Source organism: Conger conger, chromosome 7 (genome assembly GCF_963514075.1).
Source record: "Conger conger chromosome 7, fConCon1.1, whole genome shotgun sequence".
NCBI classification, from domain to species: Eukaryota; Metazoa; Chordata; class Actinopteri; order Anguilliformes; family Congridae; genus Conger; species Conger conger.
In genome coordinates this window covers 62,346,572-62,357,885 of record NC_083766.1, presented here as the reverse complement: position 1 = coordinate 62,357,885, position 11,314 = coordinate 62,346,572, and the positions used below count along the sequence as shown (strand labels likewise).

The 11,314-nt window shown below is 49.5% G+C and overlaps 1 protein-coding gene across 1 annotated transcript; it reads left to right on the top strand.

Moving 5' to 3' along the window:
• Positions 1-5,600: 5,600 nt before the first annotated feature.
• Positions 5,601-11,032, top strand: LOC133133592 (protein ABHD15-like). The gene is made up of 3 exons (XM_061249692.1): positions 5,601-6,074; positions 8,409-8,761; positions 10,387-11,032. The coding sequence occupies exons 1-3, from the start codon at positions 5,601-5,603 to the stop codon at positions 11,030-11,032; spliced, it is 1,473 nt and encodes a 490-aa protein (XP_061105676.1).
• The last annotated feature ends 282 nt before the right edge of the window (positions 11,033-11,314 follow it).

Below are 11,314 nucleotides of genomic sequence, written 5' to 3'. Positions count from 1 at the left end.
GGATACTTTTTGGTCGAATGACCAGGAGACCACCAAAAAAGCTGGTTACTCACTCCAATTATGTTTTTATTAGTTATGAAGGATCTCTGCAATATTTCTGTTTTGAAACTATGTTGTAAAGTATATTTATATATAAGTATATTATATAATATAAAGTAACTTGTTTAGAAACTACTGACCCCTTCTCTCACGCTGATGGCATGTTCAGGTAAAATCAGGGACAGTTTGTAAGGTAAATTGGGACATTCATTTTCAGTTAAAATATTTTTTAAATTTGAACATTGCATGGCAGTTCAGCCTCACGCTTGGGAGGGGATAACCCACAGGACCTCTGGAGGCCCTGAGAAGGTCTACGAGGTGAGCAGACAACCTGCAGATACCCCCACGTCCGTGTGGGTGGCGAAAGGGCTGAGATTTGGTAGGCGCTCAAAGAAAGGGCTGTTCATCTGCGCATGGTACAATTGAACATAAGGTAAATTATACCTCATAGAAGGGCTGAACAGAGTAGAATAGGGAACCAGGTGTTGTATGAATACAAAGATAATTACAATAAATTAATTATTTGCATAATTGATAGAATTTCCATCTTATTGCAACTATTAACACTTTAAAAAGTGTCCCAATTTAGCTGAAATACTTGTCGCATTTTATCATGATTGTGTGGACAGGTGTCTTTTATACAGCTACATAACGATGTAACGAGTTGACACAGGTGTTTTGGGTAATGGGTTGAGATTAGGAGTGCTTCTTAAGGGAAAACTAACTGGTCTGTGGGAGCCAGAATTATTGCTGATTGGTAGGGGATCAAATACTTATTTCATGCAATACTAAATTAATAAAATGTATATGATGTTGTTATTGTGGATTATTTTGTGATATTCTGTCTCTCAATGTTAAAATGTACCTATGATTAAAATTCTACACAGTTCCATTCTTTGTAAGTGGGCAAACCTACAAAATCAGCAAGGGATCAAATAATTATTGCTCCCACTCTATATGTCCCATTTTACCTGATGTCTCAATTTATCTGACATCACCCGAGGTGAAATATTGATAACAGCAACTCTTTTTATAGTGTAATAGTATGCAAGCACATTGATATTAAGCTGCTGTTTCTTGCGTTCTTGGCTGAATATCTGATTCTAGTCTAATTTCATAGCCTACTACAAAAGTACAAGACTTGTAGCTTCAACAGTGTGGTATATTTATCATTATTGTATTCCAGGTATAAAAGTCTTACCAGTACAAGAAGGACTCGGATGGGGTGCCATCTGTTGATCTGACAGGAGAGCAAGAGCCTTCTCTGCAACCACCTAAAAATATTCCCCATCTCTCCCCATCTCTACCCCTTCATCCCTCTATCCTCTCTCTACCTTTATCTCTCCTCATCCCACTGTTTTGCTCCCCACATCATCCATCCATCTCTGTTAAATTCAGTTGCAAGCAGGTTGTTTTTTATTGGTAGGAAATACACACATAAATATTGCCAAATCTTATATCATGCCAAACTGTGGCTCCTGGTCTGTCTCCTAACATGAGTTAAACCCTTTCTTCCTCTGACAGGGAAAATGTTATATACAATTACAAAAAAATCTATTTAAATGTTTCTTTATGTTTGGATACTTTACACAATAAAGTACTCACCTCTACAGACTGAGAGTGACCACATCCATGTTGGCTCTATCTATCTATCTATCTATCTATCTATCTATCTATCTATCTATCTATCTATCTATCCTGCAAAACAGACATGCGCCTGTGTGAGAGGGTGTGTGTGTGCATGTGTGTGTGTATGTGTGAGTGAGAGAGAGGGTGTGTGTGCGCATGTGTGTGTGTGTATGTGTGAGTGAGAGAGAGGGTGTGTGTGTGCATGTGTGTGTATGTGTGTATGTGTGAGTGAGAGAGAGGGTTTGTGTGTGCATGTGTGTGTTTGTGTGTATGTGTGAGTGAGAGAGGGTGTGTGTGCATGTGTGTGTGTATGTGTGAGTGAGAGAGGGTGTGTGTGTTTGAGAAGGTGTGTGTGTGTGTGAGTGAGAGAGAGGGTGTGTGTGCGCATGTGTGTGTTTGTGTGTATGTGTGAGTGAGAGAGAGGGTGTGTGTGTGCATGTGTGTGTTTGTGTGTATGTGTGAGTGAGAGAGGGTGTGTGTGTATGAGAGGGTGTGTGTGTGTGTGTGTGTAAGTGAGAGGGTGTGTGCATGTGTATGTGTGAGTGAGAGGGTGTGTGTGTGTGTGTCTGTGAGTGAGTGAGAGGGTGTGTGTGCATGTGTGTGTGTGTGAGTGAGAGGGTGTGTGTGCATATGTGTGTGTGAAAGGGTGTTTTTGCATGTGTGTGTGTGAGTTAGAGGGTGTGTGTGTGCATGTGGGTGTGTGTGTATGAGTGAGTGAGTGAGAGGGTGTGTGTGTGTGTGAGGATGTGTGTGTGCGCATGTGTGTGTGGAAATTCAAATTACAAAAACATAAAAAATAATATAGAAAATAATTCCAAAACTGTACATTATGCTAGTTGTGCCTGTGGAACAGACTCCTACAGAGATGAAGGCGCTTCTCTCTCCCACTTCGTTCTGTGTTCTGTGTTCTTGTTCTTTGCACAAAAATAAGACTATTTATAAAAGTAAAATAAACAGATCCAGATCCAACTCAAAAGATGTGTCTGGTGTAGCCAACGAACGGAAAAATAATATAACGTTCACACAAATTTAGAAGTTAAAATTAGTTGCCAAACTGCAACATGAATAGCTTAGCTCCAAATGACATTTATGGTGTGTGTTTACAGTGGATTTTATATTACAATAAACCATCAAACACACAGGCCAACGTCAACATTGCTATACTGTAAATATTGTTTTTAACTCTGCTGTAAACATTTTGAGTTGCCAAGGCATTTTTGGTTGGGTTATAGCTAGGCTGTTTAAAGTAGTGAAATCAGGTGACCAGGGTCCTCCAGAAACTCACAAACTCCAGTGGTTACTGGAGGTATCGGCAGGGGCAGCCTGTAGCCCGGTGGTTAACGTACATGACTGGGGCAGCCTGTAGCCCGGTGGCTAAGGTACATGACTGGGACCCGGAAGGTTGGTGTTTCAAGCCCCTGTGTAGCTGCGATTAGATCTGCACAGCTGTTGGGCCCCTGAGCAAGGCCCTTAACCCCGCATTGCTCCAGGGAGGATTGTCCCCTGCTTAGTCTCATCAAGTGTAAATCACCTTGGATAAAAGTGTCAGGTCAAAGGTCAAGATCCTCAAAAAGGTCAAAGGTAACTGGTTCCTCAACAGCAGTGCCTTCCACACTGCCTGTGTGTGTGGGTGTGTGTGTGCCTGTGTCTGTGTGTTTGAGTGTGTGTGTGTGCCTGTGTGCGTGTGTGAGTGTGTGTGTGTGCCTGTGTCTATGTGTGTGTTTGAGTGTGTGAGTGTGCCTGTGCGTGTGTGTGTGCCTGTGTGTGTGTTTGTGTGTGCGTGCGTGTGTGCCTGTGTCCGTGTGTGTGTGAGTGTACCTGTGCATGTGAGTGTGTGTGTGTGCGTGCGAGTGTGCGTGTGAGTGTGTGCGTGTGTGTGAGTGTGTGTGTGTGAGTGTGCATGCGAGTGTGCGTGTGAGTGTGTGCGTGTGTGTGAGTGTGCGTGCGAGTGTGCATGTGTGTGTGTGTGTAATTGTGTGTGTGTGTGCACGCGAGTGTGTGTGTGAGTGTGTGTGTGCCTGTCTGTGTTAGTGTGTGTGTGTGTGAGTAAGTGTGTGTGTGTGTGAGTGTGTGTGTGTGTGAGTGTGTGTGTGTACGTGTGAGTGTGTGTGTGTGAGAGTGTGTGTGTGTGTGTGAGTGTGTGTGTGAGTGTGTGTGTGTGTGTGTGTGTGTGAGTGTGTGTGATTGTCCCCTACTTAGTCTAATCAACTGTAAGTCGCTTGGGATGAAATCAGCTAAATAACAAATTAAATATGGCCATAGACAAATGCCCAACAGATAAACTAATCAGCATTTTTACTTAAACTCTATGATGTCATCACCGTCTCCTCGCCTTCTGTTATTGCGACGGCAGGGAGGGAGTGGTATTTTTGGAAAGCATCGAGGGATCCGTGCCAGACCGCAACTCCGGGATACTCTTAAAAATATAAAAAAATTTAAAAAATCCCCCTCTCACCCCCAAGTTAATGTCGATATCCCTCTTCTCGTCCAATTCCAACTCGCAAACTCGTCATCAAAATTCAGTCTAGAACCAAGATTTGAATCAGTCATCACATTACAGTAATTTTGGATAGCCATGGATATGACCGTTAATAGTGTTTTTGTCTTTAATACAATTATTAATCTTGTACTGAGGGCACACGCCACTTTGAGCGGTTATTCGTCTATTGATGTATTGCGTTATATTAAGCCTGTATCAACGACTGGCCCCCGTAGTTCACATTCAACAATTTATCCGCTAGGTAGCTGTCTCGACATTTAACAAACATTTAGGGCGAAGACCGCCACTCGTTTAAAAATGTAGAATTCCCCGCGGTGTTGCATGCGTAACTGACTTCGCGCTCACCGGTTCGCATAGGAAAGGGAGTCAATGCGTCCTGCCATACAAATATCCCACACATTCATGGGTTATTTTAGAAATTCCATAAAACAAGTCATAGACTGGGCTACTCTCCTGCATCAGCTTAAAATGCCACCCCCCGCCCCATGAGACGTGAACGGCAAGGTCGCCTCTCACAATAGAGACGTTTTAAAAGTAGCCTAAACGGTGCGCCCCTTTCGCTACGTGCTTTCATCTTCCTCCTCTTTCTCTGGTTGTTTTTTTAATAGAGTTCTGATGGGAGGGAGCTCCAGAATGCCTCCATCGCACGCGGAACTCACGCACGCGACCGAGATCGTATTTATACCTCCGCCGAGCCCACGCGCGCCCACGGCAGCGGAAACCACTGGCAGACCGACGCTCTCTGTCTCTCTCTCTGCCTCTCACATAGTCTACAACTCTGGTGCTGGATTGTCCGTGTGCCATATATGTCGGCAATAGCGTCTTGCCACGACATCGAAGCGTAATTTATTTGTGTATTTTTATTATTTCTATTATTATTATTATTATTAGACTAGGTCTTATTATTGTATATCCCAAAGCGCATCCAGATGTGGATGTGAAGAAAGATTGTGCGGTTAGCTCGTCTACCCGTTCAGACGGGACCACGCTGCTCTCCAAGAAGAATAGTCAATCGCCCGCCTTTTGTTCATGAATCCACTGAACGCCAGGTTTTTAAAAAAACATTTTTTTTTACCACCGCAACATCTGTACAGCGCAAGCAAGATTAAAGTCCTGTGAAAACCCCTTAAAAAAGAAGAAGAAAAATAAAGGAATAATCAGAAAAACAAAAACGGCGCAGAATCAAATCAGAAAACCTCTCTGAATTTCGGCTTTGAACTACGGAGCGACACGCGCGCAGCGAAAGAGCAGCAAACAACAGACGCCAGGTGAATGAAAACCGCTCGCGCGTCTGGAATTCCAGCACGTGCCGATGGAAAATGCCCCTAGGAAAAGCGGCAGTTCGCGGTCAGATTTCCCTGAAGCAGTTTATTTCCGTGAAGTGAAGTGTATTCCTTCCTGTCTGTCGAGCTCCCTGCCTACCAGCGGCGCAATGCTGGAGTGGGTTTTTGCAGTTTTAATCCTGATAGCGGCGGCTGTGTTCTGGCACTTGGCGTCCGGAAGCCAGTCGGAAAATCTGCGGGGAAAATCGGGGAGGCGTAATTCCGGGCGCGTCCCGTCAGGCGGGGCGGGGCCCGTCGTCCTGATGTGCAAGCCCTCCGCCCTGGCGAAGCACCTCCGGCGGCACTGCCCGGCGTTCCGGGCGTTCCCGGCGGCGCCGCGCTGGACCTGGCGCGCCAGCCCCCTCCTGCAGACCGCGGTGGCCGCGCTCCGGCCCTGCGGCCGCGCCGTCCGCTTCGCGCGCGACCACCTGCAGGTGCGCGACGGCGGCCTGGTGTCGCTGGACTGGGCGCTCGCGGGACAAGCCCCGCCCCGCGCGCGGCGAGGGACCGGCAGCGATCCCGGCGCGCCCGTGCTCCTCATCGTCCCCAGCTCCTTCGGGAAGGTCACCTGGAGCGTCCTGAAGGTAACCGCGGCGACGCCGGGACCGCCGGCGAGAACCGGGAGGAAACGGGGAGGAGAGCCACCTTCCTGTCCCTGCTCGTCTCGTGGGGCCTCAGGAGAGTTGCTAAACCCTGTAGGGCGGCCTGTAGCGTAGGGGTTAAGGCCTGTAGCGTAGGGGTTAAGGCCTGTAGCGTAGGGGTTAAGGTGCAGGACTGGGACTGTGGTTCAATCCCACAATAACATAATGTTTACATTAATGTAATCCCTAAGCCAGTGATCAGCCAATCTCTCTCCTCTCAGGCCAAGAGCTGCTGCTGTTCCACCCTCCCTTTACCTGGGAGTCAGGTGCAAACGCAGTCTCGCCAATCAATTGCAATAATTACCTGATGATTGAAAACCAGGGCTGGATTTGGATTTGAGGGCCAGAGTCGATGGCCCCTGTTTTAAACAATGAAGAGGCTTCACGTGAGTTTTCCCCACATTAGTGTTCCTGGAGATCTACCGTCCTGCAGGTTTTCACTCCAACCCTAATTTGGAATGCCTGATTCGACTAAATAGCAGCTCAATGAGAGCTATAGAGCTGTTGAATGAGGTGTGCCCTGTTAGGGTTGGAGTGAAAATCTACAGGGCGGTAGATCTCCAGGAACAGGGTTGGACAGCCCTGTGCTGCATTAAGGCCCCACTTTGATTGGCTGTCCTCAGAACGCGTTCGGAGTGTAACAACGAACGGCCCGGCAAAGCTTCTGCCGGCACAAACGTTTCAGGGCCACACGTTTCAGGGCCACACGTTTTAGGGCCACACGTTTTAGGGCAGCACGTTTCTGTACGTTTCAGGGCCACACGTTTTAGGGCCACACGTTTTAGGGCCACACGTTTCAGGGCCACACGTTTCAGGGCCACACGTTTTAGGGCCACACGTTTCCGGAAGTGAAAGTGTGGAAATATCTCCGCCCGGACAGGCATTACCACGGGAACGGGGACTGAATGACAATCAGCACGGCCCTGTCACTCAGGGATAAAAGCTTTCCAAAAATAGCGGGCGAAAGAGAAGTGCGTGCGGGATTGTTTTCCCTCTTCCTTTTTCAGGAAGACGCATTTCATTCTAATTTTCTCACCGTGCGTCGCCCGGGCTACACACTCGCCCAGAAGACCCAGCGACGTTTGTGTCATAGAGTGCCATTAATAATAATTTGTCTGAGGCAATTTACAGTTGATTAGACTAAGCAGGGGACAATCCCCCCCTGGGGTTATGGGCCTTGCTAAAGGGACCAATAGATGTGTTGATTTTATTGTGGCTACACCGGGGCTTGAACCACTAACCTTCTTGGTCTCAGTCATGTACCTTAGCCACTAGGCTACAGGCTGCCCCAGTCATGCACGTTAGCCACTAGGCTACAGGCTTCCCCAGTCATGTACCTTAGCCACTAGGCTACAGGCTGCCCCAGTCATGCACGTTAGCCACTAGGCTACAGGCTGCCCCAGTCATGCACGTTAGCCACTAGGCTACAGGCTGCCCCAGTCATGTACCTTAGCGACTAGGCTACAGGCTGCCCCAGTCATGCGCCTTAGCCACTAGGCTACTGGCCCCATTAGGCAGGATCATTCAAAGTGATTGATAATGTTTATTAGAAGTGATACAGGACTCTTCAGGCTTTCAGTACAAAAGTGGTGGAACTGGACAATGTGAATGGAAATTACAGTCACCTGACTTCATTAGCCCCTTGTCCCGTGATGGGGAAATTTTACAGTGACTGACCCTCAAGGCTATGGCCCCACACCCCCATACCCTCAAGGACTATCACTGTGGCTCCACAGCTGTGTGTTAGCAAGGCTAGCGGCTCCAGAGCTGTGTGTGAGCAAGGCTAGCGGCTACAGAGCTGTGTGTTAGCAAGGCTAGCGGCTACAGAGCTGTGTGTTAGCAAGGCTAGCGGCTACAGAGCTGTGTGTTAGCAAGGCTAGCGGCTACAGAGCTGTGTGTTAGCAAGGCTAGCGGCTACAGAGCTGTGTGTTAGCAAGGCTAGCGGCTTCAGAGCTGTGTGTTAGCAAGGCTAGCGGCTTCAGAGCTGTGTGTTAGCAAGGCTAGCGGCTACAGAGCTGTGTGTTAGCAAGGCTAGCGGCTACAGAGCAGTGTGTTAGCAAGGCTAGCGGCTTCAGAGCTGTGTGTTAGCAAGGCTAGCGGCTACAGAGCAGTGTGTTAGCAAGGCTAGCGGCTACAGAGCTGTGTGTTAGCAAGCAAGTGTACTGGAAGTGATGTCACTGCCCCCGTGACTTTGAGGAAGTGTAGAGGAAGTGATGTCACCATTCCCCATGACTTTGAGGAGGTGTACAGGCAGTGTGGTCTCCTCCCTGTGTGCAGCTGTGTGAGCTGGGCCTGACTCACGGCTACGCCCCGGTGGTGTTTAACCGGCGGGGGCAGAACGGGACGCCCCTCGCCACGCCGCGGCTGCAGTCCTTCGGCGACGCGGCTGACCTGCGGGAGGCGCTGCGCTACGTGCGTTACCGCCGGCCGGCCGCCAGGCTGTACGCGGCGAGCGAGGGCTCGGGGTCCGGCCTGCTCCTGTCCTACCTGGGCGAGTGCGGCTCCTCCAGCCACCTCACCTGCGCTGCCTGCCTCTCCCCCCTGCTGCGCGGCCAGGCCTGGTACGACAGCGCCCCCCGCTGGCCCTACAGCGCCGCCCTGCTGCTGCACCAGAAGATCTGCCTCAGCAGGTACTGACCTTTAACTGTCCCTTTATGACTGCTCCTCTATGACTGCTCCTCTATGACTGTTCCTTTATGACTGTTCCTTTATGACTGTTCCTCTATGACTGTTCCTTTATGACTGTTCCTTTATGACTGTTCCTCTATGACTGCTCCTCTATGACTGCTCCTCTAGGACTGTTCCTTTATGACTGTTCCTTTATGACTGCTCCTCTATGACTGTTCCTTTATGACTGCTCCTCTATGACTGCCCCTCTATGACTGCCCCTCTATGACTGTTCCTTTATGACTGCATTCATTTAGCACCTGCATCCAAAGTGCCTTACAATTAATGCCTCTCATTCACCCATTCACACACACTCACACTCACACACTCACTCACACACACACACACACACACGCACACACACACACTCACACTCACACGCTCACTCACACTCACACACACTCACACTCACACTCACACACACACACACACTCACACTCACACTCACACTCACACTCACACTCACACACACTCACTCACACACACACACACACTGACACTGACACTGACACTCACACACACACACACACACACACACGCACACACACACCAACGGCGATTGGCTGCCATGCAAGGCACCAACCAGCTCGTCAGGAGCACTTGGGGGTTAGGAGTCTTGCTCAGGGACACTTCGACAGACAGGGCTGGGGATCCTCCTTTATTTTTTCATTACATGTCTTCTATGTACACATGTAAAAAATACCTCCTAATTTATCTGTGCGGAATTTGTCCTTTGCCAATTTTAATTTGTGCCCCCTCGTTCTGCTAACTGAACTCACCCTGAAGAATCGGCTGAAGAATCAAATAATTAACTTTGTTAATCCTTTTAATTAATTTAAAAGCCTCAATCAAACCCCCCCTATGTCATCATTTACTAAGCTCCTGATTGGCTCAGCTGCACCATGTAAGATCAACTGAGCACAGAAAAGTATTTGAAACCAAAACTGTTTGTTTTTGACTCAGGTCTGAAGTACACACTTGCCTATGTTTAGTATGGTAAGCATCCATGTGTGTACGTTGGTTGGAAAATGAATATTTACTTAGGCAATATGTATGAATATGAATGAATGTATCACAGCAATAAAAAAAAAAAGAAGCTAATCTGTGATTAGTGTGTTTGTAACGGATCCAAGCCGTCTTGCGCGGTGATCTCAGCCAGAAATAGATGCAATGAACCTGCCGATGAAACGAGTGAAGCTCATCGGGCTCTGTGCGCTATCCCTGGCGCTCCCAACACGGCAAAATGTTCAACCTGAAATGGGACCAACGCCGATAGAGTTAATATAATATAATATAATATAAACTCTTTGGGATATGCACAGCGGTGGAAAGTGTAGGGGACAGGAAGTCCTGCTGTGTGTCTCTTCCCCCCACGATCAGCTGATCTCACTCATGAGTTCTGCCGCCTGGCCAAAGAATGCTGCTAATTAGCCAATGCAGACAATTGGAGCAAAGTGCTGGACTTTTACTTTCTGAACCTGGGTTTTCCGCTGCCGTATATTGAGTTGAGATGTTCCGTGAACCCACTCTCAGTTCTCAGTTGACCTCTCTCTGGGTTTAAAACAGGCGTGTTTTCATCCTGCTCCAGGTACAAGACTGCGCTGGGGGAGGCCATTCGCACGGACGCTGTGTTCTCCTGCAGTACTCTGAGGGGCCTGGAGGAAGCGCTGTTCTGCCAGCCGGAAGCCAAGCCACCGGGGACGTCGGCCGGCAGGGAGGGGGGCGGGGTCAGCAGGGAGGGGGGCGGGGTCAGCAGGGAGGGGGGCGGGGTCAGCTGGGAGGAGTACTGGGAGCGGAACGAGCCTCTGCGGGACGTGGACGAGGTGGCGGTGCCGGTTCTGTGCGTGTGCAGCCGCGATGACCCGGTGAGGGGGGAGGCGGCAACCACGCTGCCCTTTGACCTTTTCCACAGCAACCCCCACCTCTTCCTGCTGCTGACGGAACAGGGCGGGCACTGTGGCTTCTCCGAGGGGGGCGGGGGCGGGGCCTGGGGCCACCGCGCCCTGCTGGAGTTCTTCCGCGCCGTCACAGACTTCTTCGCGTCCGAGGAGAGGGCCAAGGCCGCCTCCCACCGCCGTGGCCTGAGGGGCGGAGCTAGCGGCGGGGCCGTCACCAGGGGCAACAGCAGGGGCGGGTCCCGGCAGCGCGGGAGCATCAGCACCTGCAAGCAGCTGCCCGCCTGTTCCCACTCCATCCACTCCATCTACAGCTGGCAACGATCCTACACCCGCTAACGATCCTACACCCGCTAACGATCCTACACCCGCTAACAATCCTACACCCGCTAATGAGCCTACACCTGCTGACTATCCTACACCCGCTAACGATCCTACACCCGCTAACGATCCTACACCCGCTAACAATCCTACACCCGCTAACTATCCTACACCCGATAACAATCCTACACCCGCTAACAATCCTACACCCGCTAACTATCCTACACCCGCTAACGATCCTACACCCGCTAACGATCCTACACCCGCTAACGATCCTACACCCGCTAACAATCCTACACC